The 25978-nt window shown below is 43.4% G+C and overlaps 1 protein-coding gene across 1 annotated transcript in view; it reads left to right on the top strand.

The window, feature by feature from the left end:
* Positions 1-8038: 8038 nt before the first annotated feature.
* gphnb (gephyrin b) overlaps positions 8039-25978 on the top strand; it is an 88034-nt gene continuing 70094 nt past the window's right edge. The window contains exon 1 of the mRNA XM_058614173.1: positions 8039-8170. Coding sequence (XP_058470156.1) covers positions 8107-8170 — 64 coding nt within the window. The 5' untranslated portion in view covers positions 8039-8106. The remainder of the gene's footprint in view (positions 8171-25978) is intronic.

The raw sequence follows: 25978 nt of genomic DNA, 5'->3' as shown, positions 1-25978 counted from the left end.
AAACATACTTTTGGCACTTTTCCACTACGTGGCCCCAGCACGGCACAGCATGTTTTTGTTTTTTTTTGGGTTTTCCATTAGCAATAGTACCTGGTACTTTTTTAGTACATGCTCTGATGAGGTTCCAAGCGAGCTGAGTCAATGCTATGCATGACGTCGTCAGACTGCAGGCCTAATTGGTCAGAGTGCAGTCACTGAAAGAGGCAAGACGTGCGACACAAGAATCAAACCGAAAAATTAAGAAGTGTATATCAATTAAAAGTTAAAAAATCCTGAAAATCTCCAACAACTCAGCACGGAAATGTCTTAAATCTCAATATTTAACAGAGGAGTCTGGTGCATTTTCCAGTGTTTGTTTTTTTTCTATCCATAAAAAAAGTTTAAAACCAGAATTAACTGGGATCTTCAACTTTTCACTCATTTTACAACAATAATAATTGACTGATTTGAAACTTATCGTCCAATAATGGTTGCAGGTGACCATTCTGAATGACTGGTTTCAAAAACTGGCCATTCTTTTATATGTATAATCTATGATCTGCATGTGAGTAGTGCTCTAAAGCAATACGTCTGATCCAGTCAGCAGTCGGGTTACGCCACTGACCTGGGGACCGCTGACTCTGCTCCCACGCTCCGTCATGTCCAGCTTCTCTTCTCTCCCCCCCCCCCCCCCCCTCCCCATGTGTCTTACCTTCCCCCACCTCTAACTCTGCCACAGAACTGACAGCTTGGCCCCAACTGCGCACTAACCACATTACCTGAACTCACCACAGTCATTATCCTGCACTGGACCCACTGGAGCTTGAAAGTCCTTCCAACTTCTCTGCCGGTAGAGGTTAATAGGTGTGTGTGTGTGTGTGTGTGTGTGTGTGTGTGAGATTACATCCCAAAGGCTACACAGTGTCCGGCAAATCCCAGAATTCACTTCTTTCCCATGGGAGCAGTTTAGAAGGACAGGTGCTAGAGGGTTTGTTTTTCTTTTTACTGCCTCTTTCCCTTTTTCATTCAGTACACGCTCCCTGACTTGCATATCAGATGTGATGACAGGAGACAGCCACAAGTGTCTGGAACATTTCTGTGCAGTAGAGACGGTTGTTTGTAGACTTCACCTTAAATGGCTTTAAAATGGATTTTTAAAGCTGCAGTGTGTAACTTTTGGTGATTTTTTTTTGGTTGTTGGTAATCTGCCTCTGATTGGTCTTGGTGAACAGAAATAATGGATACATGTTCATTTTTTATCTGAAAGCCGGCTCTGTCAAGCAATACTATCAGATTGTGTGTGTGTATGGGAAAAAAGGTTGCACATAATCCATTCGTATAAATGACCGGGTTTTTTGAAACATTTTTTTTCAGTTTTCCTCCAACCTGTTTGCAGCGCAATATCCCTGTTGTCCTGACATTAAAAGAAAACACTCCCTGTGTGCAGTGCGGGGATGTCACTGGGCGACACAGGATCTAAACACTGCTACAGTGAGGGTGCATTCACAGCAGACCCTCTTGATCAAATCCATAGTTCATCTCCTCGGGAAAGTCCGAACTCTGGTCCGCCGAAAAAACGTAGGTTTTCCTGGTTCGCTTCAAGTGAACCTAACGCAGGAAGGGGAATACAACGCATTGTAGGGCATTGTGGGTACAACACATCCAAACCATGAACACGTGTAGAACGATAGCCGGGAAATGTTTGCATTAAACTAAATAAAAAAAACCAAGACCAATATAGGATTTGATGCAGCTCCATGTTTTGCTCCGCTTTAACCAACAGATGAGCGACTTTTCTTGTTCATTGTTTGTCTTATCTTTTCCTTCAGTAATTCTTGATGCAGCGCCACCTCAGGCGAGGAGGAGAATATGTGAATACCCCCAATCGTACCGAGTCCGGCGGGCGATTAGGTGCGAAAACGACCTGAGAAACATAGAGAGTAGTGTGGAGCTGATACTCATTTGATGTTGGAATCAAACAGACATTTGTTTATCTTTAAAAGTTACGCACTACAGCTTTAACTCTTTTTGAAAATGGCTTATTGGGCGCTTTTATCATTTCAACAATACAACAATCATGGTGCTGATGTGAGACGGTAGATTATATGTTGTCGCAGAAATAAAAATATAGGTTTGTCACATGTGTCCACGTGTATATGTAAGTAAAATAAAATTTCCCAGTAGCTTATTTTTTTTTTTAAGGTGGAATCCATCAATATTCTGGCAGAGAACAGCGTCGCAGGCAGGTATCCAAAAATCTGTGAATCTGATAAATTGGCAAAGCTGCGTGAACCCCATTAGCAGGTTCATGAATAAAGTCAGAAGTCTTGCATTTAAAACTAAACCAAGGGGATTCAAGGGAGGAGGGGAAAAAAAAAAAAAAGTCTTTACACTCCTGTATATGGATCAAATTTATAAAGGTCAACGAATAACATGACAGCCTTCTATTTATAACCGTCTCCTTGTGGCTCAGTTGAAGTTCTCCGGCAGACGCGGACGCCGAGCTGTCGGACACAAAGTTTCATCCTTTGCTCTGCCAATTTGCCTGAGATTGCATGTTAGCTGTCAGGCGAGATGTGTCCAGGTCCGAGCGCTGACACGATGTGCGAAGCCAGCAATGTAGCCACAGACGAGGATGGCTGCTTACACAAACATTACATCAGACATGCCACTACAAATAGGCAGGGAGGCGGAGAACGTGTTACCTTCAGCTCAGACAGAGTCAAGCCCAGATTTGACCACACATATTGCGTATTTTTTGAAATCTTCCAATCATCCACGCTGACTGATAAACACCAACAGGAGTAAACCCATTAACGAGAGGAGATTTTTCTTTTTGTGCTTTAAGGGCAGAAAACCCTCTATGTCTAACTCCTCAGCATTAGGAGCCAATTACACGGCTGAAAAAAATGACCCGGGGTAGTTTGGTGTCCAAGGTTGTTTGTGCTGACATTCCACTTTTCAAATGCCACTCTGTTAGTTATGCAAATTGACGACAAGGCCCGCGTATAAACATACATGTAGGCCCTCTGTATGTGCACCACATATCCTGGAAGTCATTAGAAACAGGCAGCCCTTGTTTCCATTCAGTATTAGGCACAAAAAAAAAAAAAAAAAAATATGAAATGACCCCTCCGGCTGCAGCGAACCTCCCTCTCCACAATCCCTCTCCTCGACTCTCAGGCCCTCACTCTCCTCCTCCCCTGTCCTCTTTTTTCTTTTTTTTCCCCCCTCCTCGTGGTGCAGCTCTTTCCGCAGCGATGCTATGCGACACTGGCCAGCTCCAGAGAAGGCGCGTCCACATTGCATTCACTCTGAGCAGAGAGCGAAATCCAGTATCAGATGTAATGGGTTTGATTCCAAAGCCCCTGGGGTGATGTTCTACGCTGCCGTAATGGTGGTGGTGAGAGTCTGCCTAATACACACACACACACGGCTCTCTTATTCTTCCCTCTCTTCTCTTCTTTCTCTTTATCCCCGTCCCTCCATTTTCCTGTATGTTTGACCAGAGGTGTTTTCCGACTATTCCCAACCTTCCTTGGCATGTTGTTGCCTAATTACTGTCTCTAAACAAGGGACTCTTTCCCCCAGCAGTCCTGAATTTAGTGTCTGCTGCTCATTCGTGGATGGATAATTGTTTTTTTGCTTCCTCGCCGACTTTTCCCTCTTCAGCTCAGGACAGATTTAGTCAGGTGTTCTGAAGAAGGCATCACGGGATAATGCCGAATAAGCCCCAGGGTAAGTTTTCCCTTTTCTTTTTTTCTTTTGTCATTTTAATTGAAGAGCAGCCCAGCGTACAGTATGAACAAGGCAGCTTTCCAAGAAACACAAACAAAGTCTTATTTTCTCCTCTGATCAGCGCCATCACGTTGTAAAAGTCTTCGAAAAAGGTTTTGTGTCATCTTATTGGCTAATCAAGTGAAATTTTGATATTCAATGAAATATTTGACCCATATAAAATAATCATGTATAATGCCGGAGCCATAAAGAGCTGCTTAACGTAGTGGAACTCGGCCGCACGCTTTATCACGCATTTAACAACTTTAGCCTGGTGTTTTCTTTTGAGGAACAGGCCGGGCTTGAGCTCGTCGGGGCGGAAGTAAAGCTTTATAGCTCTTTGGTGACCATGTCCTGCATGCTTTATGACAGCGAATGGGTGATGTGCAACCTTTTTTTTCCCAGTCTCTTCGCAAGAGTCCGGAGAAGAAGATAGCTTAAGTAATAAAACGGCATCCAGAAATAATCTCTGCTGTTGAATAAGTTATCCTCATGTGTCGCATGTTTGCGTTGAATGCGTGGATGAGGCCTGGCCTGGTCTCCACACACACATTGGGAGGAGATTCCACGCTGAGAACCACCACACATCCCCTCCATCTGCGGGATAAAGAGGGACTTCCCTGCGTTTGCCGTGCACAAAGACAGAGGGAAGCTCACGTTTACAGCTCCTTCCATCTGCCGGGCCTCCACTTATTATTGTGATGGATGGCGAGGGAGAAGGAGAGAGCGATGGCCCCGGCCTCCTTGTCACCTATCCATGAACAGCAGGCAGCTCGAGCGACGGCGAGGTAATTACACCGTCATTATAATACGCACTTTTGCACAAGCAGACATGGTCGCACACTACATAAACACAAACCTCCACACGCCAGATGGGGTCTTCAGAGCCTTCAGCCTGATGGCACACCGCCCTCCTTCTCTCCATACATCTCACTCACTCACTCGCTCGCTTACGCTCTCTTTTCACCAACAAGGGAATTCCAGCCTTCCAGGAAAGCTTGCCAGCTGTGGACCATGGTTACGCGTGCGTGCGTGTGCGTGTGTGTGTGTCCCTGCTGGTTCTCACATTCACAGGCCGGTTTAGAATTGGACGCGATCCATCACTGACAGGCGGGCAGACGTTGACGCTGTCCCCGGTTGCCAACGTCTTCACGCGTTGTAGACTTATCGGTAGACGATGACAAGGCTGGATCAGTAGTTCACGAGACGATAAGATCGCTTCGAATCACCATTTCCAAGTTCATTTCCAAGCATGACTGAGTAGCAGTTGTAAATCTTAATGTGTGACATCTAATGGTGGTTCTGCAAAATTGCAATGAACAGGAGGCCTCCTCCGCTCACTCCTCCCCTTTTCCAGGGAACTCTTGTGGCTGGTGACACATCTTGTATGTTGCGTCCTGGCGTTTTTTGGTTTGTATTTCAGGCTGAAATAAGTGCAACCATACATACTTTTTTTATTTTATTTTGCTCTATATTTAACCGGGAAAATCCCATTGAGATTAAGAACCTCTTTTTCAAAGGGAGTCCCGGCCAAGATAGGCAGCAGCAAGTACAAAACACTCAGCACAGTTCCACAGATTTACACAGTTAAAACACAAGCGAAAGACGGAAAAAAGAAAACAGATTACATTTACAAGTAGATTATGAAAATCAGGTCCATGCATTTTTAACTCAGAAATGTGTGAAAATATCAACCACTGTCCACCTCCTTATGTTTCAGCGAGTGTAGCACTCTGTGCCGTACTATAAATTGGCTGTGCCGGGTTTTGCAGAAGCAAAATAAGAGTCAAAAGTCGGAGAGAGTTGAGACTTCAGATAAGGCTGGAGGGGCTCTTTTTATGTCCTTGGCACACACGAACCTCCTGTTGCTAATTGGAAGACAATGGCAGAGGGAATTGGCTGCTATATAAAGTGTAAAAACTGTGTCACCTCTATTGGTCAGGTCACTGGACACAGACACGACGCAGCTATCGAGATGAGCCAGTCAAGCTGGAAGAGTTGCCCCATTTCTTGCCACTGCTCCTGCAGCACTCAGGCACGTGTGTGTGTGTGTGTGTGTGTGTGTGTGTCGGTGAATTATGTATATTGATAGATTCCCAACAGAAGCTGGAGGATGGGTGTGTTTTTTTTTCCACAAGAATAAACAAGAGAAATTATACACCATAGAAGCGTACAGTTGCTCTATAAATAGCAGTGGAGAGGTTGTTTTGTTGTTGTTTTTTGCTCGGGGATGTAGTTGCATTTTTTACAGGTCAGACTATGTGACGAAGATATAACGTGCGTATAATGTTTCTGCATTCAAAAAAAAATGACAATAATTACTTTGATTAAAACCATTTACATCACTTTTTTCTAAGATGGAAAAATGTATTTCTATATAAAACCTGCCCCCACCATCTACTACAACACCCTATCTGACGTGAATTTTGTGCGGATTTCCAATGTTTTAATCCTGAGAAAGCACAGAGTAGACGATCCACACGCAGAACCACACACACTTGGCTTTTAATCAACAGACATGGAGTTGATAGCTGTTGTGTGTGCGATGTTTTGTGCTGAGAAACGTACAAAAAAAAAAAGAACCCTGTCAAAAATAAAGTCATGGCTGAGAAGACGCAATCTTGTACTGTACTTGTGCAAGTTCTAAATAACAGTACGCAACATCCATGTTGCGGTCAACTCGCTCTCATTGGTTATTACAGGGTTCTGCTCACGCCCCCCAATCGCTGTTTGGTCGTAAATGTCAACCGTTTCAGCTCCATGTTTAGCTCTTAAGTGGCGGAAACAGCGGTTGCCCTGCATCAACCAATAGATTAGCAAGTTTGCTTGTTAAATGTTTGTCTTGTCTTCTCCTTCAGTAATTCTGGATGCAGCGCCACCTCAGGCGAGGAGGGGAATACATTATTCAAAACGTTTGGTGTGAAAGCAAACTCTGGACCGGTGAACGTTGCAACCCCCAATTGAACTGAGTCGAGCGGACTATTAGGTGTGAAAGCGAACTATGTCAACGTTTCTTTGGTAGCTTATTTTCTGTCTTGAGCTTCTAACCCTGTTTCTTCGTCTTCTAACCCTGTGTCCCACCTACTCTTTTTATTGGCTGTTTGGCAGCATGTGTTTGCAGTTGGTGCATCAGTACACATTACTGCATCCAGTCAATCCATGTTTGATTGACTGCAACTAATGTCGGGTCGAGTCTTTTACCCTCACGCACGTGCCAATTTGAGTCTTTACCCCACGCACGCTAACGGCTTTCCGTGCCAACCGGCCATGTCGACTGTGCCCAACTCTCTGCCCAACTGTGAACTGTGGGTAAAATCAGGCTTGGGACCATACAAGCTGTGTCATACACTGTCTTGTATAAAATACTTGAGTAAAAGTATCTTACCAAAAAAAGCTTTGGTAGAAGTTTTTTTTTATAATATTACTTAAGTAAAAGTCTTAAAGTATATGACATTTACTGTACTTAAGTATCAAAAGTAATTTTCTGATATAAAATGTACTTTTAGTTTTAGAAGTAAAAGTATTAAAAAGCTGAGGCGTTAGAATTGGGCAATGGTTGGGTTGTCTTTCAACTGGAAGGCTGTGGGTTCAATTCCCGGCTCTGCTGGGCCATATGTGTCCTTGAGCAAGACACTTAACCCCATGTTGCAGCGTGTGAATAGGTATGAAAGATGTGCAAATGGCCGACTGTAGTGTAAAGCAGCTCATCAAGACTAGAAAAACAGACCATAATACCAACTCTTCTTCTTCTGATTCTAGTTGGTAGTAACAAAGATAGTCAGAGGAAATGTAGTTTGAAATTTAAATAACAATGTAAAGTAGTGATACATGAATCTTGTACTTACGTACAATAACAAAGTGTTTGTACTTTGTTACATTGCATTACAATACTGTTCATACACAGATATACTGTGTGCAGTATGTGTAAATACTGCAGTGTATACATGTGTATATTTTTTATTTCTTTTATTCATGTTTCTAATGTGTGTTGTATGTGTTTACACGCTCTTTCACACCTTTGTTTGTGTATAACCGGTGTGAACATGAACATGTTGACTCTTCAATGGCAGGCGGACAGCTGATTCTCTATGTGTGTGTGTGTGAGATTTTAAACGGCCCCCGCATCCTAACCTAACCCTCTCATCCGTAGGTGATCACTCGGTTTTCTACTCATCTTGTCTGGGCTGTTTTAATTTTTTCTCTCCCCCCTGTATAGCAGCCCTCCTCCATCTCTTCCTCCTCCTCCTCCTCCTCCTCCTCCTCCCCTCCCCTCCCTCTCCCTCTAAGTTCGATGCGCTCGGCTCTGGGCCCTGCCGTGAGTTCTCGGTGCGGGCGACAGCGCTGCTGAACATGGCGTCAGACGGGATGATTTTAACGAACCACGATCACCAAATCCGGGTCGGAGTCTTGACAGGTAAAGGCAGAAAAATTCCGCATCATTTCCCGCTGCTTTCGCGCACGTTTCCCATGGATTAATTTGCGCCGGCTGTGCGCACGGATCTTCTTCATACATGTCGGCTGGATTTTGCGTGTCGGCGGCGGCGGCATCAGCAGCAGCAGCATCCCTCGGTCTCTCTCCGGTTTTTTTGCAGCCTCTTGCTGATTTAAAGCCTCCCTCCTCCTCCTCCTCCTCCGCCTCCTCTTCCTCCTGTCATACCGGTATTCATTAATGTACATGCTTATAAACGCTTACAGCTGTGGATGTGGGCTCTGCCTCTGCATCAGTGTGTGTGTGTGTCCTCTTCATGTAGCCTAGTTTCCTTGTCGAGTCTGAAGAAGAAGAAGAAGAAGGAGAGGAAAAAAGAGGAGAAGAGCTCAGTTTATGTGTATTGAATAATTCATGTCCTTATATCTGCGTGATCTGTCACAGCTGAAAATGACAGCTGATCGTGTGTTGCTGCTAAAGATGCTCGGGCTCCAGATTAAATTATTGACAGCCAGCTGACCACAGCAGGCTTTTTTCTGTTCCTCTCCTCTCCTCTCTCTCCCTGCTTCTCTGAAGTGTCGCTCACGACAGTTGCTGAAGGTGGATGATGTTGGTGCTTGGTGCTGGAGATGATAAGCGCATCCTCGGCCTGTATCCAGAGCACAGGGGTGATGGGATGGGATGTGATGTGATGTGATGTGATGTTGGGGGGAGAGGAAAAATCAGTGAAAATGTGTTGCAGAGGTTTTGGATTTTGTGAATGACAGTGGAGCTGTCATGACACATGTTAACGGTTGAGGCTCAGGCTTTGTGTGTGTGTGTGTGTGTGTAAGGGGGAAGGAAGAGGGAGGGGGGGTGTATGTTGGGCTCAAACACACGCGTGAAGCCTGCTGTCATGACATTCCTCGCAACGCGGTGACTGCATGCGTCTCAGGATTGTGTGCCCTTTGCATGTGATGATGTCCTTCCTGTTGGCCTTGTGTTTAAATACATATGTGTGTGGGCTTTTTTTTTTTACACACCTGTGTGTGTGTGTGTGTGTAGCTGAGTGCTTTGTCATGTATCAGCCATCACGCGTGGCGAATCCAGCGGTTGTCTGTCATCGTGATAGAAAAGTGCAAGAAACAGGCTTTTTTTCCCATGAAGATGATGATGATGATGATGGTGTTGGTAGTGGGGTGGATGCATGTCCAGATGAGGATCCCCCCCCCCTTCTTCCTCATCCTCCTTTCCTCACCCCCTCCCTCTCCTCTCTGTCTGTCCATCCTGTGCGAGGCTGGGTCGATCAATATTTCATGAAAGCCGTGATCACACACACACACACACAGAGTGGTATTCCTCCATCATGTGTAAATCCACCACGGAGGAGGTGGTAAAGGCGATGTGTAGCGGTGTAGGAATGACTGTGTAAGAAAGACCCTCTCCTGAAATCTGCCAGGGAAACCCCCTCCACCACCAACAACACCAGCAGCAGCAGCAGCAGCAGCAGCAGCACAACCACCCGTCGTTTCCTTTATGCTTCCTCCTCTTCCTCATCATCAGCATCACACCAGAGAGGAGAGGAGAGAAGGGGGGGTGGTGCTGTCCATGGTGCTGAAATCCAGCATCACTCACAAATCAGTGCGGTACTGACCCTACCGCCATAAATACTGCATCAGATAGAAACACCCAGGGATATGTAGACAGAGGGAGAAAACCCATGTCACTTCTGCCTTTCTGTCGCCCCAGCTTCGGCGTTGACATCGCCGTGTGATGTGGAGTTTGGTTCGGCTCCAGCAGTCAATCAGCGATTAATCTCTTACCAACTCTTTTAATAATAAAAATCAATCTCGGGCCTTTTTAAATGTGCATATGTTCCCGCTTGTAAGTGCTCTGCTGTAAACGGGACATTTGAGGACACTGTCTTTCTGAAGTTCAGAGAGTGGACACCGGTGGACGTTTTTAACCATTTGTGGCGCAAAGAAAATAATCAGCAGATTGAAAGATAGTTAAGATTGTGAGATTTAATGGAAAATTTGAATAAAAGACCTAATTATGACTAATATACTGACAAATAATTGACAAGACATTTTAAAGTCAAGCTTCTGGGGAAAATACTACCATCATATTATTACCTGCTGCATATTGCACTGTATATATTATAATAGGGGCGGGAATCACAGGGTACCTCATAATACGATACACGGTCCACGATACCGATAATAACCATTCTGTGATAATCAGTGTATCGCAAGACAATCGTATAGCGTTACATCACAATATCTGACTAAGGATTTCTCTATTTATTCACAACAGAGAGAACAAAGTACATAAAGTCTATGTATTGAACGTAGATGGAGCATCTCTTAACGTAGCTTTCTCCACCATTATCCCATTATGTAAACTCCCTCTTCTTCAGCCAGGTAACTTCCGCCCTAAGTTGTCCTGCAAGTGAAACCGTCAGGGACTGTTTAGGGACCAAATCGATATTTTGACCCACCACTAATATTTAAACTTTTAATATTTAAATTTTAAGTTTGACAGCTGTGTGTGTGTGTACGGATGTGTTTAATTTGCAAAGCTCGATGATTCATTTTTGCTAATTGCGTTGTTTCAAATCAAGACTTTGATTTGAAAATGATTAACGGTTGAGCCTTAATTTGATGTTTGATGGGCAAATAAACATCGTGCTTATTGGTTTTTGTTTACGCAAGGTATTTTTTACTTAAAATCATGTAAATCAGAGTATTTCAGTGCCTGTTTTTAACCCTTTACACGTCACGTCAGAGTTCATTTCTCTACGTAGTATGCCCAAACTGTATCCCAGTGAAGTGACAGATTGCCAGTTTGATCTCACTTTGCAGTGTTGACAATTCACGCGTACGTACGCCGATGTTGAGACACACGAGGACACAACTGACAGGCTTATTCGTCTTTTTGATGCATCTGTGTGCGTGTGTGCACATGGAATTTGGAGGCCTCACGCTGTCAGGGAAACTGTTCATCAGAGAAGTGGGAAAACACAGGGAGGGGAAAACATGCGACATGGCATGAAGTAGCCATGTTTTACCTGACCTTTAGACTTTTAGAAATCTATTAACGGCAGAATTGCTCACAGCTCTAAGGAACGCTGTGAGATTCCCCTCATTAGTGCGGGAAATATTTGTGAGATGATGCATTTTGACGGCCAAATCTCCCCTGCTGTGCTGCCACCGGGAAGCAAAAGTTCCAAATAGTGAGGTTTCTTACATCGCAGAACCTTGTCGCTACACCTCAGTCCTGAGCTATTCGACTGCTGTGGTGTGGACGCCTGTGTGAGCGGAATGCTAATGGACTCTGAAGCAGTGCTCAATCTCCCTCCCTGCCAGGGTCAGAGGTCACTTGTCCACTCTTGCATTTAGTCAGTGTGGAGCAGATGAGACCCTCCTCCATCACTTAGCCCTCACGTCCCTCTGGACAGGTGACAGAGCCCAGGGGACGGCACGGTTTCGACCCTGGACACACAGAGCAGGAGGGGTGAGGCTGGTGTGTCCACATTTGACCGTGTGTGTGTGTAGGTATGTCAGTTAGCGTGTGTATTTTGTGGAATGTGTGAATAAAAGAGGGGTAAGAAAATATCAATACACCAAAATACTGCAATATTTCATGGCGTGATACATTATCGATTGTTTGAACTTTACACTTTTGTCGCCTTGACCCACGTTTCCAGTTTCCTCTGGCGCTCAAGATTTAGCTTGAAAGAATGTGTTTATGTAGTCATTGGACTTAAGAAACTTAATTGCCCTTTGGAGATTAGTAATGTTTTCTATATCTGAACCTCTGTATCGATCGAGAAATATTCTTGAATTGCTCCTTTTTCACTTTAAAATACACCATTTTAGCTAGTTTAATCGAGCTAATGGCGTAGTCCGACTAAGACAGGCAGCCGGACTACTTGTTGGAAAACTTTGCCTCCTACAATAAGACTGAAATCTGACTTTTGACATGTATGTAAAAAACAGACTGACTGCTGTAACGTATATATAACATTGATTTGGCTAAAAAGCACATTAGCTTGGCTTGCTAGCAAAGTCAGTTTGTCACATAGTGATGCTGAGTTACAAATAAGCTTTTGTAATGTGATGGACAAGTGTAGCTGAATTTCAGTTTTTTGTGACATACTAGTCATTCTTAAAATATGGATGTATCACTGATAATGATTGTATTTACCTAAGAATTTGGTTGCAGTTTTAGATGTCTACTGTGTCATTATGTCATAATTTCAAGATAATCCAAGATATCTTTAATTATCCTCATTTGAAGACATCTAAATTTTTTAGATGTCTTGAATGAAGTTTCAGATAGTCAGAATGAATTTGTAGGAGACTGAAGACTTCTCCCACTGTGCTCGGTCTATTGTGACGTGTGTTTTGTGTTTGTTTTTTCTGTCATTTTTTCCTTTTTTTCCCCGCGTGTCGATGACAGTTGTGTGTGTTGAGTGTGTTTTGATGCATGAGTGCTCGTTGTCCAGTTTCCTGCTGTCAGTGTTTCTTCCTGTTTAGTTTTAATTGTCCTGAGTCGCTCTCCCTGGGTTTGCCTCAGGCTCTGGGCACTCAGCTACACACTCACTCACTCACTCACTCACTTTGGCTAAATATGCGTGCAAAATATCACTTGATGCATATTTTGTGTATACGCAGAAATATTGTCACAAATTGAAGTATGACGGTCACAGGACCATTCATACTTTCAGACATTTCTATTTAATTTCTTATAGCGATGCTAGCACTACTTTATGATTGAATATTCATAATTCATATGAACACATCACAGGGTTGTGAATTGCCTAAAAAGTCTGCAGTTTCTTAGGAAACTCTAGACTTGTGTGCTGACTGTGTAACTGTGTACATTACAATACATATCGCTGAAATGTACCTCATGAAGTGTCCTGTGTGGCCTCCTTCAAGGTTTGATGTCTTGTGCGATCAGAGATGTACCTTAGTTGTAACCAGTGGCTATTTGAGTTACTGTGGCCTTTCTATGATGTCAACCCAATCTGGTTCTTTGAACCATTCTCTCTAAATAAATCCACATTTCCACCGAGGGGAAGTTGCGGTTTGGTATTTATTTGCGTTTCCATTAGGAATAGTGCCAAAATAACCAGCTCCAACCGTTCCACAGTCAGCCGATTGGGCGCAATCACTCCCTTGCATTCAGTGTAAATGTCCCACGGAAGTCAAGGCAAACGCCTGCAAAAGTTGTGCTCGTGTCCCCTCAAAGTTGTCGCCGTTTGTTGTTGTCACGCTACACGGCCCTCGGGCCACACCCCACACCCCACATACCAAGTAAAGGTACTGATTTCAGTCAAAGCACAAGCCTCACCCAGGGGTTTACCATTCCAAACTCTACCGTAATGTAAAAAAATGAACCATACCATGATGGGAACGCACCATAATAGACGTTTGTTACGCCTCCTCTCCAACACCTGGTTGCAATAAGGCTTTATCCCATCAAACTGCCCAATATCCAGGTTTTTTTTTTAGCCATATTTCATGGGATATTCTTGGCATTTTCAGTCAAACTCAAGTAGTTTGTAGCCATTTTCATGTTCTTGTACTGTGAAACTGTGCATCCGCTTTGCCTCTATCGGTTGTGACGCAAAAGGAAAGTCTGGCGAAATTCCAGGTGACGCGACACCAAATCACTGCTTCATTGATAAACTCAGAGAGTCGTGGCTTAATCCGTATCCGAATCTGCAAAGGACGCTCATTCATATTTAAAAGTTACACACTGTGGCTTTAAATCACCTTCCTTTCCCCTTCCGATGGTCACTTTGAAGTGCTTTGTGTGAGCCTTTTTTACATGTGCGTCGTGTGTCACGTGTGTGACTCTCTATTTATTTATTTTTGCCTTTGTGTGCACTAATACTGAGCTCTGGCTGGAAAACACAGCTTAGCAAATCCCACTAGCCCCCAAATATAGCTACTGTATGCATACCTCCCATGATCATACACTGAGAGAGAAATAGAGGCTAGCAACCCCCGGAGAGAGAGAGAGAGAGCCCTGCATAACTCTCTCTCTCTCTCTCTCGCTCACTCTCTCTCATTCACTGGCTTTTAATCTGTATAAAGCCGGTGTGTATGTGTGGGACCCTGCGGTATTATTACACGGCAGTGCTCCATGCATGAGCCACAGAAGCTCTTGGATGTGAGGCTTGATTCACACCCCACAGAAAGCCCCATTGATGCTGGCTGCTAAGAACGTGTGGGTTAACCCTTCAGCCCTTCCTCAAAGAGATGTGGACACACTCTCAGCACTGAGCTTCCAATGAGGAGCTCGGGGAAGCTCCACTCTGTGACAGACAGCACACACTTTTTTTTTTTCTCCCCTCTGCATCTTTCCCTATTTTCTTCTCCCTGTCTGTCTGTCTGTCTGTCTGTCTGTCTGTCTGTCTGTCTCTCTCCCCCCTTTTTTCTCGATCTGCAGGGATTGTTACCACTGAGAGAAATTCAGGGATTTTGTGTGGGTGGAGCTCAGAAACTTACATGTCTAATTGGACATGTAAAACAACCATTTTTTTAGATTGGTCTTTCTATTCCTGTGTTAAGTAACAAGAACACTGTGACTCTCTCTCTGTAGAATTGGTAGGAGCTTGTATTAGTAGGGATTAGTTAAAATCACTAGGAATATTTTTAGGAAAAGGACATGAGGTGAGGGTTGCTGATGTCTTCCACGTCGTTGGAGCATCATGTTTTTGAAAGTGCTGCTTGTAGCCATTTGGTAAATCTATCAGCACAACTGTCTTATTAACAACTATGTTGTTTGTTTGTTTTTTAACCATAAAAGGACCAGAGAGTACCCCGTAACTAAAGTGTAAAGTGCTTTTGCCCATTTTTTTCAAAATAACTTCCAATATCTGGCAGTTCTGGCAAATTTACTGCATGTTAAAATAATGATTTAACAAAGTTTATTTAGAAAAACACTGCATTTGTACACGAACAATGTTAAAATTGAAATGTGAACAGTACAAAACGTCATTTTTTGAGTATCTTAATGTTTCTTTGTCACTCAATGTGCAAAAACGTCTTCCCACTCTCTCCTCTCTGGTAACAAAGTCCCTGATTCTCCAGCTACCTGAAACAGCGCAAGGTGAAATTACCGTAATAACCACCATGTTTTGACGTGCAACTTCTCAGCTTTCAGAAACCGTTGTAGTTTTTCCCGATCGCACAAACTGTTGCGTAACTACGGTGATGCAAAGTGTGCTTGTGCAAACGTGTCCTCAGCGATACGTTCGGTGTTAAAGGGGCGATCACTTTATCTTACATTATACACATGTTTGTCCTCTGCTGTCCTGCGTTGTGTGTGTGTGTGTGTGAACATTTGGGTTTGCAAGCATGGACGCGTGCTGATGTGTGGCTACAGTTGCGGATGATAATAATCGTTTAATCTGCTTTTCCACATGAATTAATCTCTGGAGTTTGTCCCGAGCTCACCTCGGCAGCTCCGGAGCCAAAGAGGCTCGCGAAAAACAGAAACACGAGTCAAGTCAGCGAGAGGCGGCACTGCGTGCCAGAGCACCTTGACCGAAACTCGGAGACACCGTCATCTGTCTCCGAGCAGCATGGGTGGCTGCCAGGTTATGGGGCAATATTGTCTCAGCATCTGTGCCTGAATGACTCAATAGACTCTCTACGATGCCAGTCAAGTTTCACAATTAAAGGAAACCAGACTGTGACAATTAATGGCACTGAAATTCTTTTTCCGGTATGTGTAGTGTACTTTTTTTTTGTCTCTGCTTCTATTCTCTTTGAGGAAATGACTACATTTCCCACTTTGTTTACATTTTGGTGAACACAGCCTGGGCTGTGTAGTTTATGCTGAAGTGCAAAGTTGCACTGATTGTCTGATTGCTGCATTGTACTCTGATCTGCAGGATATAGGCCTGCAATGGTCGAGAAATCAGATTCTCTGTACCGTTGTTTTCTACACTATATATATCTACATCATACATATCAAACATAAGGCAAAAATTGTTGGTGTGAAGCCTGGATGCGGCACTATGTCTCTATAGCAGGGGTGTCAAACTCAAATGACCTGGGGGCCAATGAGCATCTAATCTGGTCAAGCGAGGGCTGACATAGAGGAAAAAAAGTGGAAAAAACTACTATTTAGTAGCCGGTGGGCAATATAAGATATTCATTATGACATTAGACAGACTTGCAAAGTAAAAGTGCTTGTTTTGATGTAAAATTATTCACAATAAAAACATATTTATGATGCACAAAAACAGAGAATTAAATTGAAAAATTTGCAAATAATGATGAGGATATGTAATTTCATGTTGAGTGTAATACATTTAATAAAGCAATGATTACAACCGAATGTCTTATTACTATTAGAAAAATATTGCCAGTAAATACATTTAGTCTTATATTCTGTGTCTATTCCATCACCTTGCACAGTGGTGGGCGGGCCGGGGGGCCGCATGTAATCGATTGGAGGGCCACCAGTTTGACACATGTGCTCTATAGCTACAACTTATTATAAGGTCGCTTTAATTGTTGAAATAAAATGTGTTATCAAAGCCAACAAATGTACAGCACATTAAAGTAAAATAAAAAAAAGTAATTAAATCAGCCATTGTTATGAATATCATGACAAAAAGAACTAGCCTTAACATTTATCAGAGCGCAGGCTGAAGGTCTCCTGAGGACAATTCCACAGCTTGGTGGGGGTTTGCGTCATTGTTTGGACTCTTGAAATATCTGAGCTCTTTTCGTATGTACGTGGTCAGATGAGGATTTGTCTGTGGTGTGGTGTGGTGTGGGTGGGGCTCACTGTGTAGAAGTTAAAACACGGACTCTCTGTTCTTTGTCTGTTCTGTTTGCATCTCTCTCACACACGCACACACACAGCTGTCACCGTGGACAGCAGTGAGGCAGGTGGACCATGTGACCAGAATAGACAATAGGAGATGAGGGGACACGAGCACAGAATGAGAATTAAGTCTTCACTGCAAAGGAATGATTTTCAGTGGTGAGTTAGGATGGGATGGAGAGTTTCTCTCCCCCCCCCCCCCCCGCGCACACACACACCTCTCACTCTCTCCCATGGAAGTAGTGCTCCTGCACTGTAAATAGTCGTTAATTGGGATGCAAGTTAGAACAAGAGGCAGACAGTGTTTGGTGGATGTAGATGAGACTCTCCTCTGCTCTCGCGAGGCCCTTGTCACCTCTCCAGAGAAGAGCTCCATCAGGGATACCTGGAAAACTATTCCCAGACTGGTGGATGCGTAGGTGTAGGAGAGTTTGGTCGATTCCCGCTCCCGCTAGTTTTTTTGTTTTGTTTTTTTTAAAGCAAGTGTTACAGTCTGTCATTCATGTGAGGCGAAAATCACACGAGGTTAGCTTAGCCGAAAATAAATAAAAAAAAGGAGGAGGTTTGCACTCCATATTTTTGGAAATAAACAAAACAAGTGAGACGGAGAAAAAACAGGCTGTTCACTTGGACATGGAGCACATGAAGTTGTCTCTTGTTGTATTAGTGAGGAATAGGGTGGTAAAGGAAAACATGGAGAAGAAATGATCAGTGTATGAGAATTAGAATTAATAACATCTAATGGTGTGACTGCCCGTTTTCCAAGCACATCTGGAAACTACGGCGGCCAACACGCATTATGAGAAAGGATGTTGTTCTAAATAGAAACATCTACTGAATTATTCTACTCAAGTAAAAGTACCACTATTTTGATCACATTTGACTTAAGTACAAGTAAAAGTACTGGTGTAAAAATGTAAAGAAAGTACCTTGTTTAAAATTTACTCAGAGTAAAAGTTACTTAGTTACTTTGTGAACACGGTTGAGGTTCTTTCTGTCGTGCATAAAGGACAAGGGGACACAAATCTCACTTAAATTCTTTTTTTAAAGTGCTGACAAAATGAAATATGTAAACACAATGTGTCAGTCAACATGGGTCAAAGGTCACAAATGCTTTAACTTTCTCCCTCACTCAGGAACCTTAATTAATGCCAATTCACCTGTCCCCATCGTTCACCTGTCCCCATCGTTCACCTGTCCTCATCAATAACCTGTCCTAATCAATCACCTGTCCTCATCATTCACCTGTCCACATCAATCAGCTGTCCTCATCATTCACCAGTCCTCATCAGTCACCTGTCCTCATCATTCACCTGTCCACATCAATCACCTGTCCTCATCATTCACCTGTCAACATCAATCACCTGTCCTCTTTCTTCACCTGTCCTCATCATTCACCTGTCCAATTCAGGCCAACATTTTTTTTTTACTCAGTCACAGATGTGATTTAAAACATAGTGAAGTACAGTACTTCCAAAAAAACATACTCAAGTGAAAGTAAAGTTACACATTTTAAGTACACAAAAAACTTACTCAATTACAGTAACATGAGTAAATGTAATTCATTACCTTCCACCTCTGTATAAAAAGCTTGATTCCAAGGCCACAAAAATCAAGTTATTATGGGATTATACACTGAGACACATACTTATGGGTTGTATATTCAATTTCAACCAACAATTATACACACAGGGCCTTTAATCTTGTTGTTCAGATTTGTGTTTTGTGTATTTGCAAAGCCACTGTGTGCAACTTTGGTTTATATCGCGGCTGTTCTACAACAGTCATATGTACAACAATGAAATATGAAGATAGAACATGTATTTTGTGTTGTTTTTTTGTTTATTTTTTTTTTTACAAAATCGAACCTTTAATTTACACGCGCAGAACATGCTTTGTTTATACTCTGGAGAGACACAATCACTCAGGTCAGTCCCGCGCGATACCGTGCGCAAAAGAGAGGAGCCGCTGAGTGATTGCGATGGAGATGGAGATAAAAGATATGTGCAGTGGGTTTTTAACTGATGAGTCACTCTTGGTAGTCGGCCGCCTCTGGATACCTTGTCCTGGCTTGAGGTGTTAATTGGCGCTGTAGGGACGACGCGAGCAGAGGATGCAGGAGTAGCAGGAAGCGGGGGAAAGGCAAGTGCGGGGGGGGGGGGGTGGATAATCACTGATTCATCAATGTCCTCATCACTCCTCATCTAATAGGTGTCTGAATCGTAGACCTCTCATGTTTCATTCAGGCGAGTAGGTCAGCTCACGTCTATCTAGCATCTATCACTCAGGCCGCTCATTGAGAGCAGTTGCTACAGTAACAACACACACACACACACACAGCATTACAGGGTTACCTATTTTTAAGTGACCCCGACCATGTTTTTATGCTGTGTCATGAAACAGAGGCATTCGTTTGGCTGGTTACTTATTCCGTCTTACTTGGGGAGTATCAGCGTTTTCCCCACACAAAGGCTTCCTTTTGCTGTTTTGCCTGGTTACTATGGAGATGAAACATACCTGCAGGTATTATTAGACGCACAGATCTTTCTCCGTGAATAAATGACACGTCAACTTTTGTTTTTCCTCATGTGAGGAGATTGTTCTTCAGGCGAGGACCCCCATCTTTACAGTGGGAGATTCCTCCTGGTTGTCAGTTTTTAGTGACTAATAGTTGCAGTTTGATGTTTGGGTCATTTTACTCTTTCAGATCAGCAACATGGCAAAGCCAGGTGGACAAGTTAATCATTCAAAAATCTCAAACAGATAAAAATAGAGAATAATAAATGAAATTCATCTTATTAGTCATTGGGTTAAGGTCAAGACTGAGGAAAATTACTTAGATGACGTCACTCCGAGAGGTTTTGGCCTGAGCTCGGAGTGCAATTTTTAATAGAAAGCGAGGGCTACACATTTTGGGCATGGAGTTTGACAGATGTGAGCTCTTAGCAGCAGGAATTAAATTAAGGAAAATGATGGAAGAGCAAAACTCATTACTGGTATATATACTTAAAAAATAAACTTTGAAATCAGAATGTATCCATTTTATTTTCTCAGCGTTTAATGGCTTTTGTGTAGGTCGTAAATTGTCGCCGAGCTGGACGTCTCTGGGTTTTGGCGGCCTTTTTAAAAACAGCCGATGATTAGGAAAGATTTGGATGAATCAGAATCCCCCCCCCCCAGTAAAAAGCAGGGATGGAGGAGCTCCAATCTTCTATGCAGTGCAGGAGCTATTAAATCTCCTTCACTGCAAGTCCAGACGGGGGAAACTTCATTTATTTCAACATCGCTCAGGTTTTAAGTCTTTCGACGTTTTGTTGTTGTTGTTTGCCAAACGTAGAGGAAGAGTGCGGTGCGTCGTGTGAAGAAGGTCGGGGGGGGCCACGATGAGTGTGTGCACATGTGCGTGTAACAGCCAATAGAAAAGCCCGAAACGGATTCATTCACAAGGCCAGGGTGGAAAGAGGTGTAGCTCTGTGTGACTTCTGGCTGTCACCTTTGGCAACGACCCTCTCGCTGCTGCTTGACATGCTGCCAGGCTGTCCATTGACTTGTCACTTGTTCTGGGGCCTCGTCCCTCCCTCCCTCCCTCCCTCCCTCCTGAGGCCACAGGACCAGCCGTGTAGGGGTGTGAGTGATTTGTGTAACACGTGCCTCTGGGTAATTTCTGTCGTGTGAATGTATTTTTTTGTTTTTTAAATAGTAGATGCAAAGGTGACACAGCAGTGAGAGAGTGTCCAAAATCGTCATTATTGTGCGTATCTTATTCAGTTTTGTGATATATTAAGTGTTGCCATTCACTTCCATGATAACTTCAAAATTTCTTATTCATGTACAACTCCAGTGTTTTGGTTTTTTTCTAAATAAAACTGAAAAAAAATCCAGAATAACTTAATATCTGGCAGTTATTTATAATTTACTGCATGTTAAAATAGTGTATATAACAGTTTAAAATGAAGCAAAACTTTTATTTTTTATTAAGAAAAAAACGAACACCAGATTTTGTGTGTTAAATTTGAAATTTGAACAGTACAAATCATATTTAAAATAACATTTCTTTAAGTCTTTGTCCAATAACAGGCCAAAAAAATAGCTTGTCGCTTATTTACAGGTTTTTCCAACTCTCTCCTCTCTGGTGACAAAGACGCTGATTCTCCGGCTTCCTGCAACAGTGCGAGTGAAATTACCGTGATAACCGCGGGTTGGCTTTGACGTGCAATTTCACAGCTTTCAGAAACCATTGGAAATATTACAATGAAGCAAAGTGTGCTTGTGCTAATGTGTCGCCTGCTCAGTTTTAACGTATTAAACTGTTAATACACTCTTTTAACATGCAGTCTTTTTTGAATAAGTGCCAGGTATTGAACGCTTTGAGTATTCTGGGGGAAAATGGGCAAAAGCACTTACTCCCAGGACATTTTCTGGCCCTTTTATGGGTAAAATAAGCCAAAAAAAAGGCTCAGGTGTTAAAACCGTTAAAACCTTAAAAATCACGTTTTGCCTGGTTTGTCCGTTCAAGCTGCTGTGGAAACATGGCGGCACAAGATGGCGGCCTAAAGGACACACAGACTACCACAACCAAATCATTTATGTGTTGAATAGATTCTGCATTTATACGAACACACCTATGCGTAGTATATTCCATTTCCACAAATAAACCCTCCCTGCATGTTCCACGCCGAACCTTTAAAAAAGTTTGCGTGTCGGGACTTCAGAGACAACAGTAATGCATTAGGTGCTTTATCGCCTTTTTATACCAAAACGTCTTCCTTTTCCACCTCGCTTGCTATTTCTGTCCTCGTCCCCTCACCTCTCCCCCTTCCCTCTCTCGGTCCACCTTTCCCATTTGTTTACCTCCGCTGTCTGTCTGCACTCAACACACTCCATCTCCCCAGGTGAGCTAGCAAGCAGTGTGAGGAGACCATGTATGTGTGAATAATGGAGGAGGCCAGCTTCTCCCTAACGAGGTGTGTTTGATGGCTGAACTCAGCCCACTGTGTGTGTGTGTGTGTGTGTGTGTGTGTGTGTGCGTGCGTGTTCCCCATATTCTCCTCCTCCATTATTCAGCTTCATGCTTTTTCACGACCCGACCGCAAAACCCTTTCAGATCATAGCACCTGGGAATCAAATGTTAATAGACACACACACACGCGTCACAGCCGCACATACTCAACACACACACACACACACACACAAGAATGAGTTTGATTGACATGAGTTGGCACGGCTCAACAGCTTTGTTGCCCTTCTGCATCATTTATGGACTAACAACAGGCATGACTGGTGGTTTTCTCAATCCCCGGGAATCATGACTGTTTACATTCAAAAAGAGTGAGTCAGGGAGTTTCTCACTCAATTACGTCTGTTCCGCTCCGGCGCCTTCACCTGTTGTCTCTTTTTGTTTTGTCTCCCCCTTGTTATGGCAGGAGATTTATGGAGAGAAATTAGTCTCAATACTCGCGTGACCCACTTGGGAATTCCACACATGAGTGCGCTGAAAAGCCAGACGTCCAAGTTGGCTGCCAGTGAACTAAATTCAACATGCATTTTTTTTTTTTTACTTACGAGAGGGGAAACATCACAGGAGACTCTAAAATTAGAGCTGGAACAATCAGCGGGAAACTCATCAGTGGCTATTTTAATTGTCTAATAATTCACCGCAGTCCTTTTTCAGAAAGAAAGGAAAACTTCAAGTCGTCCCAGATGCTCATATATATAGGAATTCCCCACTGTTCTTCGATGTATACAACGGCAGCTGTAAATAGTGAAGACTCTTCATCAGTAAAAGCAAACAAACTTGTTATTAATCGGTCATTATTGGATAATTTTATGCCCTTTAATTAATAAATACTTGGAAATAGAGAGACGACGCCAAACAAAAGAGGACTTGTAAAAGGTGACTGATCTCACATAAATAATGTTTAAACACCTGTGAAGCACCAAAACATTATTAATAATATATAAGGCATAATGGGCAATAATTGAAATGATATTATACGCAGTGAGATCCATTTGTGACACATTTGTGCAGAATGCGGTTAAAAAATAAGTCTGTTGCAGTTTATATTGTCGTATCTTGTGATTTTGACTTCAGTTCACTGTTAACGTGAACAGTTTTGACACGTGATGACCACGCGACACAATTCCAATACAAGAAGGAGAGTTTAAAGATACCGTATGTAACATTTCTGCATTAACGCTTTAACACCTAAGCCTCAAAGTGTCCGTATGCACTTTTTTGTGCTTAATTTAACCATAAAAGGACCAGAGAATGTCCTGTAACTAAGCACTTTTGCCCATTTTTCTGCAAGAACTTCCAATATCTGGCAGTTATTTAGAACGTACTGCATTAAAATGAAGAAAAACATAAAGGTTTATTAAGAAAAATTCATATTCAAAGTAACCGCCTGTTTTCACCCGGTCACCTTTTACTGATGCCGTTTGCCTGTGGAGGCTTTGCATTTGCTGTGGGTGAAAAAATGTAACTTTTCTTTGTTCTGCCGCGTTACCCACACGTCACAGTTGAGCCAACCCCCAAAAGCTCTGACTCCACCTCCAAGGGGGATTTACCTGTTACGCTGACACGTACATGCATGTGTGTCTCAGCGGGGTAAGTGACGAGATGTGTGAAATATGGCAAGTGGAGCACTCTATTAAGCAGAGCCTACCTCGCCTCCAGGCTTCACTTCACTTCTGCCCCACCACACGGAGACGACGGGGAGAGAGGAAACTGTCTCAAACTGTGGCTGTGCTGACGCGGGAAGTGGGGGGTTGAGTTTAAATGCATTTTATTACACCATAGAAGAAGAAGACGAAGAAAAGCAGGAACTCCTCTGTGCATCACCGTCATCATCGGCTAGGAAGTTTCTGTGTGTGTGTGTGTGTACACATGTGTGCACATTGACAGTGGGAAGCTGCAAATGTAATTGCTGACACTGTCCAGAGGATTGAATGTAATGAAGGTAGCTGCTTACAGGCAGCTTCATTAGTACAGCCGGGCCCCAGGCTGTGTGTGTTCATGTGTGTGTGTGTGTGTGTGTGGGCAAGTTAAACTCAGCATCTTGGGAAATAAGGGGAGTCGAATGGTTTGCACACACACACACACATGAACACACACACCCACCCACTCCCACATTAACAAACACATCAAAAAGCCATGGCATCATTGGCTGTAACTTTAAACCCATTTGGAGTTCATTTCCTCGGCACGTTCGCGACTTTAGGTGCATGTTCCTCAACATAGGGGCTCTTACTGCTCACTCTCAGCAACACCGCATTGTTTTTGAGGAGTGTGTGTGTGTGTGTGTGTGGAACGTTAAAAGAACCAAACAACACATTTTGTTGTTTACGTTTTGTGAAGTCGTCGGACGTTTGAGTCGGCTGAACGAGCCGCAGTCTTTGGCTCGGAGCTGACTCATGACGTTCAATCATATTTATTCATGAAGCCACCGTAACCTGATTCTTGTCTTGTCTTGTCTTCTACTGTGACAATGTGACTGTAGCAGTCTGTGTGCGCTGCTCCAGCTCCATCCACCACTTTAACGTCATCTTTTTTTGTGCAGAATTGAATGAGACTGAATGTTCAGGTAATCCCGGCAGAATACTCTTTGCCGGTTGGATTTTTTCGTTCGAGAGCGAGAGCGAGAGATCCGGTAAACCCTGTGACCTCTCACCTCACACGTTGAGACTTTCAGTTGGCATTTTACACAGTTTTCATCCCGATCAGATAGACTGTTTTCCTTACTTTTTACTGGGAGAACAAAGAAATCACAAGAAATGGAGATGAAGACCAATAAGCAGACATTTTGACCGTCTGTGAGAGGATTGTAATTCCGGACAAGAAACACCACAACTCTTGTTCTGGCAAAACTATGAATGGGATTTTCCCTTTCACCTCTTTATTTCCAGTTTTACCACATCTGGAAACAGACAAAATATTCAAATTTTAACGAAATAAACGTTTGGGTAGGATGTTGCTCAGATGTTTAGATGATTCTGTGCAGCCAATGCACCCATATATAGATAGATCAGCATCCTCTCCAGAGTGACAAAACAAGTATTTTAACACGAGAAAATGTATCTATTTTTGATGAGAACCTCTTTATCCTCTGCTGAGGTGCCTTTTCGACCCTCTCACGTAGCAGGAAATCCCCTCCACTGTGAGCAGAGTGGTTCATACCCTGAGCTTAATGCTTGCCTGGTGCAGTGCTGCATACTTTTTTGGGCGCTGCAGTGTTCTGCTTTGCTTAGTTCCACTAATTTCACGATAATTGTCGGACACAATGTGCTAAAGCCGCAGCTGTGCTGATCGGGCTTTTGTTTCCGCCTTTTTCTCAGAAAGCTGCTATGAAATGGATTTGTGCGCAGAGAATCTGCTCACGGCGAGGTCACCCAGTAGACAAGACGCTGGCCGCGGTTGCCATGAAGTTTTAGATTAACTTTCCACCCGGTGAACAATGTGTCATTTCCGATGCGGTCACAACTCCTGCTCCAGGAATCAGCTCGACAGCTGCACCTCTTCAAACAAGTCCGCCCCGGTCAGGGTCGTGGGTTCTGGATGCGCACTTGCATCGCCTGTCAAACGATTCCTGCCGGTCAGCATGAATGTGGCTCTCAGCTTGGATCAGAAGCCTGGCATTGATTGTGAATGGCCATCTGCCAGGCTAACCTTGACCCGTAAATCTGAGCTGCACCATAAACCTTGACCTCCTCTCTCTCTCCCTCCCTCTCTCTCTCTGCCTCCGATTCCTCCCTCCCGTCCTCCCCTTGAGTGAGAGATCACAGAGGAGCAGAGAGAACATTAGGCTTCGTTTATGGAGACCGATCGATACCTGATCTGATTAGGCCGGCGCACATATGTTTCACTACGAACCCTAAAAGCGAACAGATAAAGAGCCCCCTGCTAATGTTAGCCAATAGCTATCCATTTCACTGCCTTTTGTCATATTGAGTGGAGCGAAA

The sequence above is a fragment of the Solea solea genome, chromosome 17 (assembly GCF_958295425.1).
Source record: "Solea solea chromosome 17, fSolSol10.1, whole genome shotgun sequence".
In the NCBI taxonomy this organism is placed as follows: domain Eukaryota; kingdom Metazoa; phylum Chordata; class Actinopteri; order Pleuronectiformes; family Soleidae; genus Solea; species Solea solea.
This window is presented reverse-complemented; position numbering and strand designations above follow the sequence as displayed.